Here is a 25,270-nt window from a genome sequence, read left to right as displayed (position 1 = left end):
ACAATGGAATATAGAAAGGTACGGGATGGTTTGAGTCTCGGGTTTAAAGGGCCTCTTTTTTGTTGACAGTGATGACGTAGAAGTCAAAAAACAATGCCCAAAAATCAATGTTCGGTACATTTTTTTTCAAGAAATTTTCACAAGTTATGACAGTTTACGGCTGAAAATGCCTACCTGCGTCGTTGAACAATGCGGAACACAATTCCAAATGGCATTTTCATGTTTTTGAAGATCTACGTCACAACCCCAACACGTGCTTCTGTTTACCATTTTTTCGTTACTAATACAGACAAATGTCTTCTTCTTCCTCACCTTTGTATACCTCATATGGCTTGTTAGGCCAGCATTGCCAGCATCGTACCTCATGACCATCTGGGAGACGCATCGTCAATCTAAAAAATGCATAAAATAAATATGAAATTTCTAATTTTGCTTGTGATTGTTTCAAAACGTACTCCTATATATTGCATCAGCCCATTCAGCAAATGTTCTTGCGTTGTAGCAGCATCGCGTGTGCGCTCAGAAACTCTCGTGGGATTTTTAGTTCGAACCATTGTTAATGACCGGGTAAAGTCTGCAAGATTAAATTCTTTATAATTTAAATTTGTTTTTATGGGCATTCATTTACCATTCAAAAGTTCACGGAAATTATGTGGATATTTGGTTGAAATTTGTATATTTCTATTTTTTTATATTTCTGAGAATAACAGAAAACTTTTACCGAAAATGTACTTACTCAATATGTTTGTTATTCTAAATATTACAGATTTTTCCTCCTTGTTAATAAGACGTAAAATTTCTGTCATTTTCACAACAGTCGAATTATAACGCGTGTAAATTATGGCGCACGTTTTTTGAAAGTTGTGTTTTTGTTGAACGAAACGAGGCGTAAGACAATGAGTAAATTTGAGGTTGTCGGGATTTTTCTGAGAAAACCTGAAAAATAAAGAGCAAATCTGAATTACTCTCGTGTCTCTGAATATCCATCCTTAAACTTTACTTGGTCCCACCTTATATATATATATATATATATATATATATATATATATATATATATATATATATATATATATATATATATATATATATATATATATATATATATATATATATATATATATATATATATATATATATATATATATATATATATATATATATATATATATATATCTTGCTCTCAAGGTAATCAAAGATGTGAATCATCTTAGAAGTTCGGAGTAATATTTATTGAGTAAATTAGAGTAACTCCCAAGTATAAGAGGTACTACTCAGATAAAAGTAAAAACGTGAAAATAAAGAACAAATCTCAGTAACTCTCGTGTCTCTGAATATCCATCCTTAAACCTTTTCCCCACCGCGAATATAAATATGAATGTTACTCGGTTTCACCGCTCATATATTTTTCTTGTTCTCAAGGTAATCGAAGATGTGAATCATCTGGAAATTTCGGAGTGATATTGAGTAAATTACAGTTACTCCCAAGCATAAAAGTAACTCAGATAAAAACTGTCTTGCCCCTCGGAACGAAATTAACTTTTTTCGTGTTTTCGTTTGACGAAATCTCGGTAAAAGAAAAATTTACATAGTTCGGTAGTTAGTTTTACGGAGCTCGGATATTTGTTAATTTACTGATTATTCCGGTAATTTAGTTTACGATAATTCGGTGAACATGTTGGATTTTCGATATCTCAGTAAAAAACAACAGCATTACGGTAAAATAACAACATTTTCAAGTAGTTCGGTATTTTGTTTTGCCGAGGCAACATTATACGATTAAGTGTGTACACTGTTCGTTCGCTAACTGGGCTGAGGGCCTAGCCCAGTTATCGAATGTCGCTCGCTAACTGGGCTGACATTTCAAATGTCGTCAAAAACCGAGGGGGATTTCGATGTAATGGCGCTAGGCAAAACTCCCTCAGCGAATATTGGAAAATGTTTTAAAACAAATACACTAAAAATTCTGATTGATGAACAGTAACTGAGAAATAATAAATTGTCTTTAGCTATGCGTGTGCTTTATTTGCACTAACCGTTGCTTGGAAACATTTTCTTCCAACAAAATATTTATTTGACCTGGAAACGAGTAGATGGATATCTGGTGGATCGCATGTGTGATGACAACCAAAATCCATTGAACTGAAAAAATCAATTTCAATTTACTATTCATGTGCCCCTATCTCGTTTTGACAGCGATATGCCAAACGCTGATTTTTGACGTTCATCTGCTTTTTAACTGGGCTATAGCCCAATTAGCGAACGCCCAGTTAAAAAGCAGCCCAGTTAAACAGCACCCAGTTAGCGAACAGTTACTGTATATGTCTTATATATGTGATGTTACTGGAACAGCTTTAAAAAACAGACTTCGTTTTCGTAGATAGATTTTGTGATCGTTTATTGACTTTGCGTTAGTATTAAGTTATTCATTAAGACAAATACCTTGTCAGATGAAATTTTAATAAATTGTACAAATCATACAAATTATCGTACTTTATTCTGATTACACCAGGCCTTAGACGCGCCTATGCTTTTGCACTGGGTTGTATGTGACTCCATTTCCATTGCGAACCCACCGTGGTTCCAATATTTTGCTTGTTATTTTTCGGTCACACAAAAATGGCGTCTTTTCACAGGCCTGGATTACACTCTTTCTCATCCATCTCATTTTCAGTGTAGAAGAGTAGGTAAGCACCATCTGTTACTACAGCAACTGACGTTTGATTTGTTAAGTTATTCTTAACAACTGGCAATTTCTTCGTTATTCTTCTTCAGTAAACAATGAAATATTTCATAACTAATGTACGAATTGCATCACGGCGATCACGGTCGATGTTCACAACCTTCACAACATATCGTTTTAGTTAAAGCCGGTTAATTTTATTTACTAGCAGTATTTTACGATGCCTACAGCCGAATCATCTCAGCCGTCTACAACAAAGGATCCGGTTCCCTGTCGCACATGCGTAGATTTTAAATCGTGGTCTAAACAACAGAGGAAAGCGCTTTCTTCAAGTAGTGAAAATAGTTCGGAATCCGTGCCATCCGCTTCGGCAAAATCTCCAAATACAAGCCACGGCTCAAATGGCCTACCAGCGCACTGCCCCCTAGACAAGGAACGCTTAGGACTATATACATGGGGCCTATTGCATACAATGGCCGCATATTTTCCCGACAATCCCACCAGTGAAGAACAAACTAATGTGCGGCAATTCTTCAGCGCTTTTGCTAGAGTGTATCCCTGTGAATATTGTTCCAAAGATTTTCAGGCAGAGTAAGGTTGTCTGAATAAGCTACGTTAATTTGGCTAATTCATTTTTGCTCCAGGCTAAAGAAAACTCCACCGGAAACAAAATCCCAGCATGCACTGTCCCAATGGCTGTGCCGAATGCATAACACTGTAAACGCAAAACTTGGAAAACCGGAATTCGATTGCTCCAAGGTTAATGAACGTTGGCGTGATGGACCTGCTGATGGCTCTTGTGATTAGTGGAATTTTAGAGAATTGAATATTGTTTATCTCATAAATGCGAATAGGACTATCTTTTACTGAAGATTTATAAATCACATAGTTTTGCTGTTATAGTTTTCAGTTCATTTGTGGGTGAACATGTCTCTTTAGCATCCTAATTACATTTCACTGTTGTGTGGTTAAAGAAGTATTTTTTTTTATATTCTTTTATGCAATATCCTAGTAGAGATACTTTATTTCAAAAGGATTTCTTAAGTAGTAGTAGTATGTAGTAACATATTTATCAAGTCCAAGTTTTTTATTAAATTTTTGCAATAGTTGTTTATGGATCTGTGAACAAAAATGTCACAATCAAATTGAAATTGTTAGTAAATAATTTCTTTACTTTCACATAAATGCAATATGAAAAATATTCTAGTACATGCTAATTTACACTTGAAGATTAGTACTTAAAAAGAGGTTCTAACTCAGACGTTAGACCTCTTTTATTTTTGTTCGTAAGTAATTTCCAAACATAGTAGTTTTAGGATAGAAATATGATTTTCAAATTCCTTTTTTCTCAAATATAATTAATTTACTCCAGACACATTTGAGGCGTTGCGAACCAGAGTGGTCTATGTGCCATTGAGCAAATTGTCCAGAAGAAGCAATTTTCGAAAAATCTCTGAATAAAATTCTGTTCAACGGATTCTTTCAAACAAAATGTTCTAATATAAAGGTTATGAAGTGGTTTAACATTGGGATAAGAATTTCTTTGCGAAATCGGTGATTTTATCTCACCAATGTACATAGACCACTCTGACTTCATATATATATTCACTGGAATCCTCGAATCGTTTCGGAACAGAGTGGTCTATGTTCACAAACCCGGTGAATGACAAAGAAAATGACGGTAAATCGTATGAAATGGCTAGTGTCACATGTTATATGATACATATAGCATGTCACATGTAAGATTTCACGTGCTACATTACATGTAACACAAGATATTACATATTACATAACATTTTACATGTTACATTTTTCGTGTTACATTACGTGTAACATTTTACATATTACGTGTGACATGTACAAAACAAGTGGCATGTTCCTCATCACATGTAATATGCTACATGTTACGTGTTACATGATAGTATTACATCGATTTATGTACATAGACCACTCTGTTCCGAAACAAAACGGCCATTCTGTTTCGGACGAATTTTAAATCATCTTCAAAATTCGATTTTACGAAATTTTCTTGATCTCCCAATTTCAGCTTCTTGAGTAGATGCGGTTTATGCAAAAAACTCATTTTCGAAAAAAATGGTCTTTAGACCACTCTGTTCCGCAACGGCTCATTTGTTGAAGATTCTTTTTTTTATTCTTTTGAACAGTGTGTTTCTATTCCAGCTTGACAACATTAATTGACGAAACCTTCTAAAGAGTGTTCCTATATAAGTGAAAAAATCCGACTAAGGACGAAGATTTTCCATCACATTTGTTTGTCTGTGATTCGTATTTAGTAGCAAATAGTCGATTATTTCCACAAAAACCGCCAATAATTAGCAAAAACAAAAACCGTTTTTACAAAAATTATTAGTTTGGTAGTAAGCTCACATGATGGCGCAAAAGTGAAAAGTTTCGAATAAGAACGAAGATTTTCTAGAATTTTCCTTTAAAAAGGCACATATGTTTGTCTGTGATTCGTATTTTAGTCGCGAATAGTCGATAATTTCGTTCAGTTGATCATTAGATGCCAAACAATCGATATTATTTGCTACGAAGAAAGTAAACGATAAATTGGGAAACCCGGACACCGCTAAGTCCGAGATACTGTGAAATATTTCTTCCAATTGGATTGTCTATGTAGTTTCACCGTTTATACGTCATTGATCCGAAACAATGTACTGTGGATTGCACAAATTGCAGCAGAAAGCTTGAAAGTGATCGTTTTTCGGTTACGCTTGCCGCGGTTACAAAAAAAGAAAAAACACATCTGTTAAGAAATTGGTGGCGTTGGGTGTTTAAAGTCAAGTCTAGTGTCTTTTTTTTGTTATAGTTACAATTGTGGCGGATCTGGGCCCGTCACTTCCGAACAAGTTGACTATGGCCGACAATATAACCGTTTCTATCAAGGTTCGGCCACTTATAAAGCGGGAGAAAGATCTGAAGCTTACGTCGCAATGGCGGATCCGGGACAACACGATCGCTCACGTTGACGGAAGCGGAGAACCGTTTGTGTTCGGTAAGTTTTTTTTTATGTGTGACAGAAACTATGCAAAAATATTAATGTTTTTTGCTATAATTAGAACACCTCAAAACATGAACATAGAGATAAACTATAATGAAGCCGGCAACGACCGTTCTGAACTTTGTCGCTGCTTATCTATTTTGAAGCCGTTGAATAATAATTAGCTTTTAGTGTAATTGTTTAAAGTATTTCTGATGTATCTTACTAAGTTTTATTGGATTACAAAATAAGTCCATTGTTCACTCAACATCTGCCGAGTCGTCAAATTTAAAAATTATGTGTTATTTCCATTTATTTGCATAACTTCAAGTGTCATATGTTTTTTGGGAAGCTCATCTGAATGCACATGATAGTATAGATACATAGGTACAAACTAAAGCAATTTGTGAGATACACAACTTTTAAAGCATTTTTTGCTATGTTTTCACAAGAAAAAGGCTTTTGATCGAAGAACTCTCAATAACATACACAATTTCAAACTAAAAGACGAACATAATATATGAGAAACTTGAAACGCATTATGTTTGCTTCTAGATCACATTTTTGATGAGTCGGTTCGCACTAAAGAACTGTTCGAGCGTGTCTGCAGGCCCATTGTACATTCAACGTTGAACGGTATAAATGGGACGATTTTCGCGTACGGACAAACTTCGTCCGGAAAAACCTACACAATGATGGGTGATGGAGACGAGGAACTGGGCGTAGTTCCACTAACGGCTCGTGAAATTTTCCGAGAGATTGAAAATAACAAGGATCGTCAGTTTTTGATTCGTGTCGGCTATATTGAAATTTATAATGAGAAAATTTACGATCTTTTGGATAAGAGTAACGCCAATTTAAAAATACTAGAGAGTCAGTTTGGAGATGTACAGTTGAACTATAAGGAGGTGATAATAAACTGCCCAGAACAAATAATGAAGCATTTAGAGGAAGGTAACAAGGTGAAACGAATCGGTGATACGAACATGAATGAACGTTCTAGTCGGTCGCATACGATTTTCCGGATAACGATAGAATCTAGCGATATTGGTCGGACAGAAGGGGATGAAAACGATGCGGTTCAAATAAGTACGTTGAATTTAGTTGATCTGGCAGGTAGTGAAAAAGCAGATCAAACTGGAGCAACGGGATCGAGATTGAAAGAGGGTGCTCACATTAATAAGAGCTTGCTTTCACTAAGTTGTGTCATTCAGAAACTTAGTGAAAATGCAGATAATCTAAAGTATATAAACTACAGAGACTCCAAGTTGACCCGCATACTGCAAGCGTCTCTGGGAGGGAATGCGGTGACTTCTATGATATGTAACATCACACCAGCAGCTCTAGACGAAAGCTACTACACTCTTAGCTTTGCAATGCGCGCGAAAACTATTAAAAACAAACCGATAGTAAATGAAGTCATATCGGAAACGGCAATGATGAAGCGTTTGCAGCGTGAAATCAAGCGGCTTCAAGATGAGCTCAAGTCCGAACAGAGTAAAAATAGTAAAATAAAAACTCTGGAACTTCAGAACGCTATTACGATGCGTACTAATCAAATTATCAATTCCCAAACTCACATTCAATTCGATAAAGCACGGCGTCGCACATGGTGTCCCTCAAGTTCCGGTATACCCAAACCGGTTGGTTATGTCGAACGAGATAATCGTCTAATGCCACCACCCCCTCCATTTTTATCAGGTCAAGATTCGTCGTACGGCAACGAGAAAACTTCGTCAATTTCAGTTCGACCCGAGTTGATTAATCATGGTATATCAGCAGATCTCCTAGCGAGAAAGGTACGTTCCACGACGCCTACACGTCAGTTTTTGAATACCATTGAAAGGTTGGACAACAGCGACGAATTCGTACCGGCTGAGTTAGTTGACTTCGGAGAGCGATCACCTCAAAGTATTGCTAGGGACATACATACGCCTTGTGGATTCAAATCTAAGAGAAGATCACGTCGGTCTTCTACCGGAGACTCGCTAGTGTTCGATTATGAAAAAAGGTTACTACATATATACTTAGATACTGTGGAAAAAAGTTCGAATCTATTTTTTGCTTTTAGATGCAAAGAACTAGAACAGGAGCTACTTGAACTACAGGAGTTTACCAACCTTGAGAAAAATTTAGATCTTGCTAACATAAAGAACCAGCTGTACACCCGTGAGGAACTGCAAGATGACCTGAAAAACAGAGAGGAAAGATTAGAGTCGTTGGAAGAACGGTTAGTCGACATTCACTGATATTCATCTCCAAGGTTATTCATTTTTATCCATTTCAGTTGCCGAGATTATGAAGAAGAACTACGTCAAAAGCGAGAACAAATCTTCGACATGGAAAAGGAGCTGATAGTTGCTCGTAAAGAGTGTGAGGCATCAATGAAAGAAGCAGAGCTCTGTCGTAATCTACAGAATAGTATTCAGGTCGAGTACGAGTTGTTCCAGCAGAGGTCAAAAAATCGAGAAAAAGAATTAATTGAATGCCTACAGGAGGCCCGCGAAAGTGGTAGCAATGGAAGCGCGAAAATGATCGGTTTAGTTGACAGCAGTGAATTATCGTTGCAGAATGCCCGAACGGAATTGAAACAATTGGAAGTACGAAACTACGAGCTTCAACTGCAGTTAGAAAAGTGTCATACCGAAGCGGAGAAACTGAAAAAAACTGTACATGACGGAGCCGATAAGATTGCTAAATTTAAAGAACTGCTAGATAAAGATGTGTGTAGAAAAGATGCAAAGAAACTGTTTCGTGTAATGACAAAATTGAGAGGTATTTTAGCAGACGAGGATCTGCTCATAAATACTAGTATTGATACGGATGAGTTAGTTGATAGTATAGGGGAAATTAGCTTCAATGATAGTACAGGTCGTTCTTCGCCAGCAAAGATAGTACTAGTGAATGAAGAAGGAAAAACAAATGTTATCTACGATAACGATAACTGCCAAATGCTAGATGTAACCATTGAAAATGGTGAACTCAAGAAAAAGGTAAAACTGTTGGAAGAAGAAAATAAGCAAGTTAATACGTTGCTGGTTAAGTATGAAAGCGAGATCGTGAAAACAGCTGAAAAAGAAAATCTTCTGAAACAAATTACTAATCAACTTGAGCATGAACGTTCACGTGTATCAACTTTGGAACAAAGTTCACAAGAATACAAGAAAGAGCTTTCCAAAATGACTAGCGAGTACAATGAATTGTCGACACAGGTTTTAGATTACATCCAGGATATTGATAACTACAAAGAACAAATTGAGCAAATGAACAACACTTTAGCAGAGAACGAAACCATTTTGAAAACTCTTCGATTAGAAAAAGAACAGTTTTTGCAACAGATAAGCAAAGTGTTGGAAGAAAAACAAAAGCTCGAAGAAAACATGAAGGAACAAGAAAATAAATACTTATCCTGTAAAGCTGAGTATGATAGTATTACAATGGCTTTCGATCATCAGAAAATTGCTGATGATATCGAAAAGCAACTGCAAGATCAGATATCGGATCTCGAAGAAAAATTAGAGGAGTGTAAAGAAAAAAGCCAACGAGTTGAAAAACAACTATTTGATATGCAATCCGAAAAAAATAGTTTGGAGGATGAGCTCTCTGAGCAACGGCGAGACTATGTCATATATTCAACTCAAAGTCAACTCGAACTAGGTGAGGTAAAAACAGAACTGCAAGAAATGCTAGCTAAGAATCAATCGCTACAGAAAACTGTGTCGGATCAAGAAACAGAGCTTACATCTCTTTCAGCTAGAATAACACGTCTCTCTGAACAGAATACGGATTTGCAAATGCAGCTTTCTAATGTCGCGAATCATTTAAAAGGTACAGAAAATAATTCTGAAGCAAATTCTGAGGCACTGCCCGAATTACAGCAAACCTTAGGAGAGCTGAATATGGTAAAGTTGGAAAAAGATTCTCTACTCCTGCAATTAGAGACTATACAACAGAGCTACCAAGTTCTGTTGGAGGAAAAGGAGAAAGCAGACGATAAGTGCGATACATTATGCAATGAACTTTCGCAACTGGTCTCTGAAAAGGAGAATACCAACGAAAACGATAGACTAGTGTTGAAAAATGAAATCAATGATCTGCAGCAGACAAAATACGAATTGGAGCAAACAGCTGCCAGCATGGAGCAACAAATTAGTACATTGGAAGCGAGGCTCTCAGAAGCAGAACAACAAAAAACTAAGCTTATGTCCAGAATACAGTCGTTGGAAACGGAAATTGAAGAATCGTCAAACATCCGCGAACACCTGGACCGAGAAGTTCGTGCTTTGAAAATCGATCTCGGTAATTTAGATCAGCAGCTTCAGGAAAATAACGAAAAGGTTGAGCAATACCAGAAACAAAATAGTGATTATGAACAGGAGTTAGGCGTAAAAACAGAGACCATCGCACATGGCATACAAGAGCAACTTACATTGCGAAAATCTATCGTGCAGTTGAAGGAACGCTTGGCTCAAATAAATGAAAATGAACTGATTGAGAAACTAAAGGAATCAGAAAAGCAAACACAAGAACAAAAACGATTGCTAGATAGTATGAAACAGGAGAAGATGGCACTTCAAGAACAAATCATAGATCTTGTGGCGGATTGTGAATTACTAAAGCAACAAGTTGCAGAAAAAGAAGCACTGTTAGAAAAAACTAATACGCAAGTAGCTTCTTTGGAAACAAACGTAACTGAGCTTGCAAGTAAACTCGAGCAAACTGAAATATGTTCGGCTGATGTAAAGCAGCTTAAAGAAGAGTTGAACACTCTAGAGAAACAGAAGCAGGAAATTTACCAGCAGCTAGAACAGACGGTGGTTGAAATGAATTCGTTGAAAGGTGAAGCAAACTGCAAAAACGAACAACTAGAACGCGTTAAACTTCAAATAATATCACTTGAGAATGAAGTAGCTGCTCTTAAACTAAAGAATGAACATATAGAACTAGCCCACATTGAAACTGGGAAGGTGAGAGACGATTTGGAACAGCAACTCATGTTGATGCGATCCTCACTGGAAGAAAAAGATAAAATCTGCTCTGCCCAGACAATCGAAATAGACGATCTGAAACGCATTGTATCTGAATTGGAAAATAAGTTAGAGCATCTTCAACAACAGCTATCAGAGAACCTGGTGCACCTTGAAAAGCAGAAAGATGATTCTATTCAAATAAATTTACTACACGAGAAAAATACTAAACTAACAGAGGAATTTGTAAAAGAAAAAACCCAATATCGAATTGACCTTGATGCTAAAGAGGAACACTCTCTAAAGTTGCAGCAGTACATAAAGGAGCTCGAACAAGTAAAACTAGACTTACAATCAAAGCTTAACACACTTGCCGAGGAAATACAACAGTTAGAAGCTACAAACACCAGACAAGAAGCGCAAATTGTTAATCTCAACGCCGAAGTAATAATTCGCGAAGATAAGCTTAAAGCTTTGAATCGTGATTTAGCCGCTAAATTAACCGAGCTAGAGAACAACAAGCAGGAATACAATGTAAAGTTGATTGAATTAGATTCACAAATCCAAGACAGTCTCCAGCTCAACACTCAAAATGATCTACAGCTCAAAAACCTTGAGCGGGAAAAAGAAGATCTGTTATCCAAATTGAATCAAGTGGTTGAAACTGAGGTATGTTTTTTCGTAATCATTTAGTTGAAGGCAAACATTACACGTTACTTTTCATTAATTGTTTAGATGCGTTCCATGGAATCTACTATCAAACAATTAAACGAACAAAAAGACGACTTACAGTGTAAGCTCGAACGGAAAAGCTCGGAACTAGATCAAACGGCAAAGCTTTTAGGACAAGAGAAAAAGACCAACGAAAATCTACAACAGCAGTTAGCGGAAGCAAAATCGAATCTTTCTCCAGACGGCCGTCCTTCGCTTGGTGATAGTAGAGTTGCGCAGGCCTTGCGTAAAGAAAATGATGATCTTTTAAAGCAGCTACACGAGCTGCAGAAAACACACGTGTCCAAGACTAATCAGCTGCAAGAGCGAATCGATGAACTAAAAGAAGAAGTGTCCACTATGAGGTAGGCCAAATCAATGAAATCATAATATTCACAGGTCTACATAAGCTTATTCTCAGGCATGAGGCAAGTTTCCAAGAAAAAGAGTTACAAATTGGGGCGCTAGAGGAAAAGATTAATCATTACGAGCAAGTGTACGAAGATACTAAGAACAAACATCGATCACTACAACGGCAGAACGATGAGTTGCGAGTCAAGCATCAAAATCTGGTAATGGAAATGGATGATCTACGTAGGTTAGCTGACAAAGATCGTCGATCCCGACGGCAAAGTACGCACGATGATCGAAGAGGTGTGTGGTTTAATACGAAAGATAACTCTACAATGACGGATCCGAGCTGTGGGTTTCTGTACAATCTCAACACCGATTGAAACTAAATATAATTTTCAAAACTTTTTATAGCAAGCGACTGCAGTTGTGTCGAAATGGATATCCAGATTAAGGACCTGCGAAGGCAACTAACAATCAAAGAATGTCAGTTGAAGACGGAGAAAATGATGGCTGCTGCAAACCCATTGAAAAATGACGTTGTTGAGCTACGTCGGTTAATAAAAGAAAGGGAGAGTGATATTTTTAAACTGCAAGATGAAATCCGAACCCTTTCCGTTGCAATAGATCGAGAACGTCAACAACTGACGAAACATTGCAATAACTGCGTACGGCAGCAGCGAATGCAATCGCTACGCAGTGACAAGGCAGTTAACACAGATCGAGTAGAAAATAGTTCAATGAATTCTCCATTGGGGAAAAATAAATCGAAGCAGCTAGAAGAGATCCAGGAAGAGCTACGAAGACTGAGCAGTAAATATCAGGATATGAAAAGATTGTGCCGCATTAGAAATGAAAAGATTGTTAGTCTGTCTCAGGACATACAGGAAAAAGAAAATGAAAGTAGTATTGCTAACAAAAACGTCCAGCAAGAGGTTTTGCTGTTGAAACGCCAGCTGAAAGAGAGCGAGGATAAGCATACGCAAATGATGAAGTTGCTCCAGAGCAAACATTGTGTGAGCAAAACGGAAAAGATAGTACAGACTGATCTGTCTTCGAACGTAAATACCAACTCTTAATCAAGCTGCGAGAGGAATTATAATTGGCTTTGTTTTTTCAGGACGACATTGAAATGCTACGTAATAAGTACGAAAAGTACAAAAACATGGCTATTGTACTTATAGAACAAAATGAGGAGCTAAAACGGAAGATGTCCACAGCATAGACTAGGTGACTTGATTGAAATGGTGATTCTAGTCCGTGATATTCTGCAGTAGCGACTGATTCTATTCAAGTTAATATGATTATGAAGATCTGTGTACTCTTAAATGTGATATTTTATGTATCAAAAATGGTGTCATTGGATGGGGTATCGCACACAAAAGGTATTTGTTGTGCAAAAATAGTACTTGTCGAATGAAGTATTGGCTCATTGGTATAACACTCAATATGAGTTAGTAATATATTTTTGTTTTCAGTCAAATGCATTTCTATTCACACTTAAAATAGTTTATTATAATCTATGTACTATGTTGATGATCTAATAATCTATATTGTAGAATTGTCGTAAGTAGATAAAATATCACCGTCCCAATGCTTGAACTGTTTTTTTTTTCTACAAAGTAAAAAATGATAACGGTGTGCTCTGATAAGTGTTCCTTTTTTATCTAGGACGACGTCTTATTACTTATAGGGTGGCATGCCGTAGAAAGTGTAACGAACATGCGCTCTCTTCAAACGCATATAATTTTAATAAAACATAATGGATTTTAAACGGTAATGTGTTAATCGAAAAGTGAGAGCTGACCAAAAGTTAATATCTAAAATATCATTGTAATAATAAATTAGCGAAAAATTGGCTACCATCGAAGGCGAATTAATAGCAATGAGGTTTATACAGGTGACGAAGAAGAAGATATTTGTCTGCATTTGGGTTGTGACGTAGGTCTTCGTCAACGAGCGAAAGCTGTTTAAAAGCATTTTCAGCCTGTGAAAATTTGTGAAAAAATCTACCGGACATTGTTTTTCCGCTTTGTTTTTGAAGTTCTACGTCATCGTTGTTAACAAACAAAAGCCCTTTAAATTCGAGATTGAAACCATTCTCCGTATCTATATATACCCCTACTATATATAGAGTTCTCCAAGTAAGATCTCACGAGCATTAGCACCATAGCAATCTTATGTCGAATTCGCTTTCGCGGTGTAGCTACACTTTTTCCGGACTACACTTTGCAGCTTCAAATAAAACATTTTCAGTGTAGTTGCATTGGTATGCGTAATAATGGTATGGCTGTCAATTTGTTTTGTTTTCATTTTGTCTCGTTTTCATTTCATATGTCCATCTCGTAAATGTGGTGAAAAAAATTACCTGACACTTTACCACGTGGAACAAAAAAATACCAGTTTTGACACATACGTGTGAATTTTGTTGGTAACTTCCTACAGTACATTCTGATTTTTTTCGGGTGTAGTCCGGGACAGAAAAAGGGTAGTCATAGACAGAAAAAGTGTAGTCTGGAAAGTGAAACAAAACATTTACGGTGTCAAAAGTGTAGTCCGAGTGTCACTACACCGCGAAAACGAAAACCACATAAGATAGTGTGTGTAGAATTCATCTCTGTTTATTTATTTTTTGTTCGAGATTCTTACAGCTAACAAAGAAAGCTATCTCACTAACACTAAAGCATCACACCAATACAGAAACAAATGGAAAACCCCATATACCCTATTGATTGGGAGTGTACTACTAGCAGGCTTAACAGACCTACAAATTTCTTCGTAGATCCACGGATTTGCTTCACTTCTACGGGTGTACAGTATACGGATGAATTCGTAGAATCTGCGGATATACACGAAATAATTCTGGCATCTCTGGCTTTCAGTCACACTCGGAGGAGTGCTGCCTTCAGAATTTTGCCTACTAATCATAAATTCATCATGGCATCGAAATTTCATATAAAAGGGTTACACATAACATAAGATATTCATTGAAAGTGAACATTGTACTGAAAACAAACGTTAAGTCCTGATTTTTACCGTTCATAAACATATTTATTCGAAAATAAGTCAATGAAAATTAAGGGACATTTGCTCTATTCCTGTTGTTTTAGGGTAAACCAACCGAAAAGTGGGCCACACCAATCCCCTGGTCACTCTACAATATTTGGCACACGCATTAGTAACTTTCACCTAAACTACACGTATAATTTACTGTCAATTCACGTACAATTGATTTGTTTAGCTATATCAGTTTTTTATGTTATCTGAAAGAGCCTAAGCAAAACGTGATTTTCAAAAATTTTCTATCGTTGTAATTCACTTTTTGAATCACAACTTAAAATTGCTCGAAATAGCTACAATGACACTTCGCCCATATACCAACTGTCATTGTAGTGATTTAGAGCGATTTTAAATTCTTCATTCAAAAATCGATAGACAATGATAGAAAATTTTAAAAATCACGTTTTGCTCAGAAAATTGCACTCTTTTAGCTGATATATAAAATTCAGAAATCCGTGAGTAGCTAAACAACCCAATTGGTCAAATTATAATGTGAACAGTTTACGCGTGTTAATATTTGTGTGTTTCTACTGTGTTCGCTGTAGTGGGGCTATGGAGTGACGTTTTCGACAACGATATTTACGTGAATTTTTAATATGTAAAAAAGTCGAAATGGCGTACAAAGAAAACATTGCGGATTCAGTGCTCCCTCACCGTTTATGTTTACCAGACAAATTCCTGAAAATATTACACGGTAATTTAGCATTTCATGAACTGGTTGTATTATACTAAATGTTTTTTCTATGTTTCGTTTCTAGAAAGAGGGATCGGTGTCTTTTCATCGTTATCCTCGAAGGAGAAAGAATTTGCAAAAAACTTGAGTGACAACATATAATAATAATTAGATAAACTATAGAAAAATAGAAATCTTTAGAATTTTCAGCGGGTACTTAGTTCGTTGGTGATTTCTTTCCGAATTTCCGGAAAAGAATCGCATCTTGCACGATTGAAATCTCCACCTCTGAAGCCTGTATTAAACTCTTTGACCAATGCACAATAGGGTGGGACAAAGAATAAATGTTAGCTCCCATGCACTTTTTGTGTTCCTTATGGGTCCCATAACAACTGTGTAACTTTTCAGCTCGATCGGTGAAACGCCCGATTTGCGCCCGATTTTTGAAGTTTCCATACGATTTTATATGGGAAAAACCACTTTTTCAAAACTTACTCTCTAGAAATTCCCAGTGGGGCCCTAAAAATTTATCGATACATGATATTTGTAGGAAATTTTCCTGGGAAAAAGTCGTCTGAAGACCGTAAGGCGCTACGATGCTTGTATAAACAGCTATTCACCCCAAACTGATTGAATGTCTGACGGACGGCTCACCATTGAAATTTTCCAGCAACACTGATACAGCATGCTGCTATTGCAGACCTGCTTAAGTAAAATAAATAAAAATAAATGAAAAAAAAAAAAAGTTAGAGCGCAAAATGTGTTTTTTTCAATATAAATCGGTTGTTATCAAAGATAGAGAAAATCTTTTTTTTACATAGTTACTTATAATTAATGGAGCTATAACATTGTTAAAAAAGTTAGATACTTGATTGCATCGAAAATGTTGGTCACCATAATTTTTGATAATTTTTCAATAAGCGCTTTATCATATGTAACAACTTTGTAGAAGAAAATTTTTCTCTAAAATGTTGCTATAGAGCTCTAGACCCAAATTTCCCCCTAGATTTGGTTTCTGGACCATTGTGCAATGGTCGAATATTTTATCTTCCGACATAATGGTAAAATTTATTTGACATGATGGTTGTTGTTTGCCCCATGTAAAAATTGGAGAGCGACAAACAATTATCTTTGACCAAATTTTTGACGTGGGACGTCTTTGTTTTCTATACTGATATGCAGTGGTGGGCACCATTCCGCTAATTCCGTCATTAGCAACGCTAAAATTCAGTTAGCGATTTCACTAATTTTTGAGCTGCGTAGCGAAACTGTTAGCGTCGCTAAAATTGTGGCCTTCGAAACGCTAATCGTAATTCGCTAAATTTTGTAGAGAAGCGACAATAGAAATATTTAGAAAAACTGTGAATTGCTGATGGCGTACGTAAATTGCTTCGAAAGATGAACATACTTTACTGCGAAAGTTACTCTTGTCAGTGTTTTTACCCTAGAATGGAGTTCCAGTTATCGTACAAGCCACAGGAGCATTTTGAAGAACAAGCACAAGGTCTAGACTGAATTTTTGGCACACCAAGAACTTTGGTAAATTGCAATGCGCTTGAAATTATGACAACTTTGGTTCTACTCTTTCGATTCAGATAGTATTTGATTTTTTATGAAAACATTCCAAAGAGTATCTATTTTCAATGCAAGCTAAATAACTTTTGTTATTCTTGTTTTTACAAAATCAAATCTGAATACCGTTTCGTGAACCTCTTACTGTAAATAGTTTTAAAAAGTAATTGTTTTCGTTTGTTTAACCAAAACAGATCAAAGTGGTCCAAATCTGACAAAACACGAGCAATAAATATAGCGATATGACTATTTACATATTAAAAAGTTAGCGATTAACGTAAGCTCCGCTAATGTGGGTTTAGCGTTAAGCGTTTAGCGATTATCGAGCTAAATTTTCTGGTTAGCGGCTTAGCGATTAGCGTCGCTAAATTTTGTGTGTGTATGTGCTGATTTTTATTCTCACTCACTTTTCTCAGAGATGGCTGGACCGATTTCCATGAAATTAATTGCAAATGAAAGGTCTTGATGTCCCATAAGACCCTATTAAATTTCATTGTGATCGGATTTTTAGTTTAGAGGTTATGTATCAAAATGTAAAAATCACGAAACATCATTATCTCGAAAACGACAATACCGATTTGAACAAAATTGATTTCAAATGAACGGGCTACTTGAAAAACCCTTAACTTTTGAATTTCATAAAGATTTAACTTGTGGTTCAAAAGTTATTTAAAGAAACGTGTTTTGAAGACTGTTTAATCTCACTCATGTTTCTCAGAGATGGCTTAACCGATTTTCATAAAATCAGTGTCAAATGGAAGGTCTAGTTGCCTCATGAGACCCTATTGATTTGTTTTGCAATCGGACTGTTACTTTTCCTGTTATGTTAAAAAATTTGAAATCCAGCTATGAAAAGGATCATATTCCAAAGACTACTTGGACTCACTCACTTTTCTCAAAGATGGTTGAACCGATTTCCACAAAATTAGTGTCAAATAATTAGTCTAGCTGGCGCATAAAACCCCAATTGAATTTTACTTTAATCGAACTGTAACTTCGTCTGTAATGTACCGAGATGTGAAAACCACGAATCTTCATTATCTCAGAAACTACACAACCGATTTGATCAATATTATTATCAGATGAGCGGGCTAGTTAAGGGTTAACTGATGAATTATGATTGAACACGTGGTTTCAAATTTTGACTGCCCTATACGTTCCCATTTCATTTGATTATAATCGAACTTAAACTACCGTTATGAATTAAACTGTCAATAAAACAACGAAAGTCTCTTATCTCAAAGATTACGTGACTTATTTGAACATAACTAGTGCCATACGAACGAGTCATCTCTCAAACTTACAAATAACAAACTTCATAACAATTTGATATGTGGCTCAAAAGTTATGGAAAGAAAACAAATTCAAAGACTATTGAAAGCTACACCTGCTTTGATCAGTATATGTGGCCTCAACATAATTTAAATATGGTATCGTACAATTTGAACTTACCAAATTCATTGATTCCTTGCGATGTGTTCAAAATCTGCTAGTGCACGACGAATCGGTCATAGGATATAATCAAAGTCGAATAACAAATCGTTTAAAATGATTGGTTTTATCAAAATGACAACATCCTCGACTTTTGGCTTCTGTACATCGCCTTAATTCTGAATATATTTATATTGGGTGGTATTCGGTAATTTTCAGCAGATTTTCTGGCATCAATCTAACACCGGAAATACCCATATAGGGAGGTATTTAGTTATTTCGGTTGTTTTCCAGAAACTAAAAGTGGTCGTCTTTAAATTCAAAATGGTATCCAGGGTCAATGTTTGGTTTCTATGCATCATCTCGATAACGGAAATATTCATATTGAGTATTTTTCGGTCATTTGCGACTGTTTTCTAGAAGCTGCCATTTAGCAATTCAAAATGGTGCCTGAGGTCAATCGTTAGCTCCTTGCATCATTCTGGTCATCATTCCAGAGATACTCATATTGGATAGTATTTGTTTATAAGCTGTTTTTCACAAACCGGTAGTCGCCATCTTGGATTTCAAAATGGTATTTAAGATAATTTCTGGCCTCTGAGCGTCATTCTGGTTGAAGAAACACCCATATTGGGTGTTATTCGATCATTTCCGGCTGTTTCCCAGGAACCGGAAGTCGTTAATCTAGAATCCAAAATGGAGTCTTTGGTCGATTACAGCTGCTGTGTAGCATTCTAGATCCGGAGATACTTATGTTAGACGGGAATCGGCCATCTTTGGCTGTTTTCCAGAAATCAGAAGTTGCCATCCTACAATTGATAATGGTGTCCGAGGTCAATTTTTAGCTTCTTGCAACATTCTGGCTCCGGAGATTCTCGTATTGGATGGTATTTGGTCACTTTGGGCTGTTTTTTAAAAACCGAAGGTCGTCATTTTGCCTGAATGAATTTCTGTCATCTGGGCGAAATCAATTTCTGTCATCTGGGCGTAATTTTGGTTCCGAAAACATTCATATTTAATGGTATTTGGTAATTTCCGGCTGTTTGCCAGACACCGGAAGTCACCATGTTAAAATTCAAGATTGTGTCTGGATCAATTTTTAGCTTCTGTCCATCTTTCTGATTCCGGAGATACTCATATTTAATGGGAATCGTCCATTTCAGGCCGTTTTCCAGAAACCGGAAGTTGCCATCTTACAATTCAAAATGTCGTCTGAAGTCGGTTTGTGGCTTTTCGGAAATACCCATATTGGGTGATATTTGGTCGTTTGCCGCTGTTTTTCCGAAACCGGAAGTCGCCATTTTGAATTTCATAATGGCATTTGAAGACAATTTCGATCGACTTTAGCTCCTGTGTATCATTCTAGATCCGGATATTATTATATCGGGTGGAAATCGGCCATTTTTGGCTGTTTTACAGAAACCGGAAGTTGCCATCTTACAATCCAAAATGTTGCCTGAGGTCGATTATGGAACAAATTTGTTACCCCTAAAAACATTCACATGCCAAATTTGGTTCCATTTACTCGGTTAGTTCTCGAGATGTGCAGAAATTTGTGTTTCATTTGTATGGCACCCCTTTTTTCAAAAAAAGGAGGGGTGTCTAAATATTATGGACATATTTTTTACTACTAAAACATTTACCTGCCAAATTTGGTTCCATTTAGTTGATTAGTTCTTGAGATGTGCAGAAATTTGTGTTTCATTTGTATGAAACCCCTCCCTTCCAGAAAAGAGAGGGGCGTCCAACTATTATGGACATTTTTATTACCCCTTAAAACATCCACATGCCAAATTCGGTTTCATTTGCTTGGTTTGTTCTTGAGTTGTGCAGAAATTTATGTTTCATTTGTATGGGACCCCTCCCTTCTAGAAGAGGGAGGGGTCTCAAACTATCATAGGAACCTTTATCGGCATCAAAAATCCCTACATACAAATTTTCACGTCGATCGGTTCGGTAGTTTTCGAGCCTATATGGATCAGACAGACAGACAGACCGGACTGCATATTTATATGTATAAGATTACAACATCAATATTTTAGAACCTAAAGAGTGAATATACATTTATTAGATTGAAGCGTTCATGTAAATCTATTTAAACAAATAAAAGTTTGAATGAGAAAGGCTGGGTCTGACCGCTAGGTGGATTAATTTAGGTTTTTTTATTTAGTTTTTATTTTCGATATTCACTAAATAATCGTGACCGACATAATATCGAACGAATAAGTTCCTAAAAATACTGATTTATAAAAAAAGTAAGTGCCGGCGAGTGCTTGTGAATTCCATTTACTAGGATCTATTCAGAATCTTTTTATTTTTACATTTCAACATTGTTAGATATTTTTTTATTTTTTTTTAACTTTACAAATAAATAATATACTTGTATTGGCTGTCTCCGTAATACAATGAATGTAATTGTTGACAAAAGAACCAAACTTGTAAAGCATGAAACAAAAATGAATCTTTTTAAACTTTAACTTCGTTGTAATTGTTAAATGTTGTTTGCACAAAAAACACTACAGGCACAACATCACCAAGTGTAAATGAAGTTCTTTCGAGTGTAATTAAACATAATTCTGAAAAAATGAAGGGAATACGTAAATTACTGAACAAACGAATTATTGTGTCTGTAATTACAGTGTTTAGTCCCACGTTACCATTTCATACAACCCTAGGGCTGTATACCTTGTAGTATTATCTGTCAAAAAGTGGCAAATATTTGACGCTTGGTCAAAGAGTGTATTACAGCCTTAACGCTGACTGCGAGTCAAAATACAGAACAGTCAAAAAATCGTTCCGGCCATTCCTATTCTTCCCCTGTCGGAAGCGTCGAATTTGAGTTAAATTTAGAGCTGTTGATAACTTTTTTTTGCTCGTCATATCATACAGATTGATAATGATTTCAAACGCTTGCTGAGTGGTTCAAACGAAATTGTTGACTACGATCAGAGACATCAGGAGATCACAGCAGGGGTGTTACAGCATACACTACCCGTCATAAGTTTGGAATCGCTTTACTGAGTATTGCAACACCCAGTTTGAATATTGCAACACCCAGAAAAGTTTAGCATCGAAATGACATGCACACTAGCGCTGCGTTGCGGTTGAATTCCGCACTATACTGTTCGCTAATTACAAGCCTTTGACCTCTTGAGTAACTTTGCTGAAAGTCGCAACTCTCTAAATGGTGGGATTATTGAGCTGAATAGCGTTCAAAACACTCAAAATTTAATGCACACAAGCGCTGCGTTGTGGCTGAATTCCGAACTATACTCTCCTTCAATCACAAGCCCTTGACCTCCTGAGCAACTTTGCTGAAGACCACAACTCTCTAGGTTTCCAGAATCAAGAGATATAGTTACATTAATCTGCCCATATCAAGTGATGCTAAACTTTTCTGGGTGTTGCAATATTCAAACTGGGAGTTGCAATACTCAGTAAAGCGATTCCAAACTTATGACGGGTAGTGTACATACAAAAAACACTATCGATCCGTCATCGAAAGACGTTCTTGAAATTCATACCGCGAATGACATTTCAATAGGTGAGTGTTCTCATTATTATATAAATACATTAAAAAAGTGAGTACGTTGGCCAAAGGCAAGTTTGATGATTGTTATAATTCTTTACAAAGTGGTTGGAGTTTCGTGAAAACGTCCTGTTTCGCGTTACTTGAGTTATGAGACCTAACGACACATTTATTTATTTTAAATGTGGAATGTTGGGCTCTACTGCTTGGGCATAATACAGTGCTACGATTGAAACCCACAATGTGCGTCTCGCAGGAAGATACTATAATTTTCGCAGACATAATGTTTGATGCTGCAGAAAATTGCACTATACACACCTGACGTACATACCGGTCAGTTCTTCGTGAACCTCGAGGGTATACAGTACCAATTACCAACAGCTGCACGAGCTATTGATATACTATTGAAAACTATGGCAGAGTTTGGATACCCGTAGATTTTTAAGCAGCAAGGTCTATGGTATTTCTAAACGAGAATCGTACACCAGCATAACTAAACTAAAAATTTATTTACACTCCATTTCACAGTAATCATAATTGGCTGTATGATTACTTCCTGAACAACGGCGTTCCAAAGAACTGATGAATAATTGCAACACCCAAAACACGATAATCAATTACCTGTTGCTTGCAAATACTATTGCACAGTATCAGGTTGTAATCAGACATAAACTATCATCCCATCAGGAAGCATGTGAAGCGACATGAAGAGCTCAATCAGTGCGATTCGTCAACAGTACAACCAACCAACATCGCAACAAAATCTCAGAGAAAGAGACTTGGATATGGGCGTAAACCTGCTAAAAAATCTGAAAATAGGAAGGAACAATAAACAACATGCAATCATTCGCATTTGGATTACGAATGAAAAAAAATAATACTCGGAAAAATGAAAACATATAGCATGATATTACAAGCTGATAATTTGATCTTCATGAGAATTCGCAGGATGAAGTTAGTTTTAAGCAAGTTTTAAGTTTCTATACAAAATAATAATGATATTTTGTAAATTTAACGTGCATTTATTTTCAGAATGACACGTCGTTCCGCGTTGCATCCTGCGGCTGCGACTTGAAAAGCGACCCTGAACCGCTTATTTTAGGGATGGGCGAACGGCTCACGAGCCGTTCAAATGAACCGGTTCTTAGAAAAGAGCGAAAGAACGAACGGTTCATGAAAAAGAGCCACGGTTCTTTGAGCGCACCAGAACTGATGGGTTCGCGCGAATCCGAAGTTCACCGAGAAAACACGAACTGTCAACGCTGGTGAACCATTGTGAACCATGAGCCGTTCATGTGAGTCGGTTCGGAACGGTGAGTGAGCGGTTCAGAGCCGCTCTTGCAAAAGAGCCGTTTCGCCCACCCCTAGCTTATTCATCTTTGCGAACTGACTTATATGAACGGCTCATGGTTTACAATTAATTATTTGGGGATCATTCGACGCAGATTGAAGTTAACGTAGGTTAATTCGTTGCGAGTGAAGTCCCGGCTAGTAAAAATTGGCACTGTAAATGTACCAGCATCAGCACACCGCTTATATTAACTTACACATGAGTCTACTACACTGTTTACTTGACGATATCGATTTTGTCAAGAGGAAAAGGCAACGGGGATAGTGTATAGAATTCAGCGTGAAGGAAGGGTGTTCGCGACTACGAAGCTCAAAGAGATATTAAAGGCTGCTCCTGTAAACTCTCACATAAATTGCCAAATGTGCCTGATGCAAAAAAGGGAAAAATATTTTTTCCCTTTACTATTTTGTGCAAAAAAAAAAAAAAAACAAATATCAGCAGCTTTATTTTGTCAAAGCTGACTCTGTAATTTTGCGGCTGTGAAGCTTCCCTATTGTACTTTTTATGATCTTCATAGCATATTTTAAGGATTATTGGGTTCAATATTTTAATAGATTTTCGTTACACATAGGTATAAACTTTAATCTAGAATTATCTGCAGGCTCATATGTAGTCAAAATAGCATTAGTTCACTATGAAAAATGGGGTACAAAACTACGCACAGTTTATCACTGAAAGCTAAACGATGTTTTGCCCCACTTTTCTTAAATCTTTCATTAACCTGCACTGCAAACTTGATCTTCATACGCGCGGTCAACACCGAACACATGGATGCGATTGTTCAGCGTAAACAATCGAACACGATTTATGAAGCTGTGAAAACAGTACGGTACTGACTTTTCTATAAATAATGCCTGAATTCGAAATGGGATGTTTGTTTTTGACTGACGCCACTCCCCTTTTCTAAATATGAATCATTCCCAGATGCTTCCGGGAAAAATAGAATGAGTGTAAGATATTAATTGAGTTTACTATTGTTAAAAATCTTCACCACTTTCAAAACAGAGACACGAAAATGATTTAATACGGTTCAATTTAGTAGTTACATATCATCACTCAGTTAGATATCATCATGGTGATAATTTTCAATGCGTTGCTCAGCTATGATGATCAGCTATTGAGATTGGTACTTATTACGGGAGTCAATTCATGGTGAAATATATTTCACGTTCACTTCACTGTTTGAGACCTATTCCCGATTTCACCTAAAGTGAGGTGACAAAAAATAGCGATTGATAAAATAGTGTCAATCAATGCAGAAATATAAAGTTTATAAATCGCTCATGTCTTTGGGCCCCAGTGTTAAAAACGCTCGAAAAGACGAACCAACATTGCAGAATTAGGGATTATGTAGTGTTTCATATTTAGTTATAGGATAAGCAAGTTGGTGTGGAAACTACTCAATCTGATAGTGGTACGACATGAGGCTAACGTCATATCGGGACCCGCCGCAATAGATCGAATAACAGGTCGCAGTGGAAAATGTACCCAACAGGAAAAAAACAGGTTTATTTTATTTCTTTATTAATTAGTTTTAATATCATTATTCCCCTCCCAGCTGGTCTCTATGTACGAAGCTGGCCTAGCAAGCCAGTCGTCGTAGGTTCGAGTTTCGGCTCGGGAGAGACTTTTAGTGTCAGTAGGATCGTCAGTAGGATCGTACATTTAACAGTTGGCTGCGAAGCCTGTGTATAATAAACAGAAGGTCGAGTTTCGAATCGTAATGTAGCACCAAGGAAAAAATATATCATTATATATATATTTTTGAAAGCAATTAGTAAAATTGCATTTCCCGACAAGTTGAATTAAAATTTGAAGCTTCTGTGATATCCGTCACTTTTACTTTTTTCGATGACACAAGCAATTCAAAATCGAATGAATGATTACGCTTAGTCCAGAGAGCATCGCATTCGTTTGGTTTCGTATGTACTCGCAGTAGTTCCG

General features: G+C 36.6%; 2 protein-coding genes across 2 annotated transcripts; both read left to right on the top strand.

Annotated features, from left to right (window-relative positions):
* The first annotated feature begins 2,718 nt into the window (after nucleotides 1-2,718).
* Nucleotides 2,719-4,204, top strand: LOC129723008 (FAD-linked sulfhydryl oxidase ALR). The gene is made up of 2 exons (XM_055676922.1): nucleotides 2,719-3,271; nucleotides 3,325-4,204. Exons 1-2 carry the CDS (start codon nucleotides 2,901-2,903, stop codon nucleotides 3,485-3,487), a joined length of 534 nt encoding a protein of 177 aa, XP_055532897.1. The 5' UTR covers nucleotides 2,719-2,900; the 3' UTR covers nucleotides 3,488-4,204.
* Nucleotides 4,205-5,310: 1,106 nt separating this feature from the next.
* Nucleotides 5,311-13,257, top strand: LOC129724590 (uncharacterized). The gene is made up of 8 exons (XM_055679588.1): nucleotides 5,311-5,696; nucleotides 6,237-7,692; nucleotides 7,753-7,911; nucleotides 7,969-11,317; nucleotides 11,384-11,724; nucleotides 11,781-12,061; nucleotides 12,125-12,771; nucleotides 12,831-13,257. Exons 1-8 carry the CDS (start codon nucleotides 5,558-5,560, stop codon nucleotides 12,933-12,935), a joined length of 6,477 nt encoding a protein of 2,158 aa, XP_055535563.1. The 5' UTR covers nucleotides 5,311-5,557; the 3' UTR covers nucleotides 12,936-13,257.
* The last annotated feature ends 12,013 nt before the right edge of the window (nucleotides 13,258-25,270 follow it).

The sequence above is a fragment of the Wyeomyia smithii genome, chromosome 2, assembly GCF_029784165.1.
Source record: "Wyeomyia smithii strain HCP4-BCI-WySm-NY-G18 chromosome 2, ASM2978416v1, whole genome shotgun sequence".
NCBI classification, from domain to species: Eukaryota; Metazoa; Arthropoda; class Insecta; order Diptera; family Culicidae; genus Wyeomyia; species Wyeomyia smithii.
This window is presented reverse-complemented; position numbering and strand designations above follow the sequence as displayed.

Coding starts and splice junctions, on each gene's coding strand:
- LOC129723008 (XM_055676922.1), top strand. CDS start 2,901: ATGCCTACAGCCGAATCATCTCAGCCGTCTACAACAAAGGATCCGGTT. Junction 3,272..3,324: donor TCCAAAGATTTTCAGGCAGA/GTAAGGTTGTCT, acceptor TTTTTGCTCCAG/GCTAAAGAAAACTCCACCGG.
- LOC129724590 (XM_055679588.1), top strand. CDS start 5,558: ATGGCCGACAATATAACCGTTTCTATCAAGGTTCGGCCACTTATAAAG. Junction 11,725..11,780: donor GAAGAAGTGTCCACTATGAG/GTAGGCCAAATC, acceptor GCTTATTCTCAG/GCATGAGGCAAGTTTCCAAG. Junction 12,772..12,830: donor AGACTGATCTGTCTTCGAAC/GTAAATACCAAC, acceptor TTGTTTTTTCAG/GACGACATTGAAATGCTACG.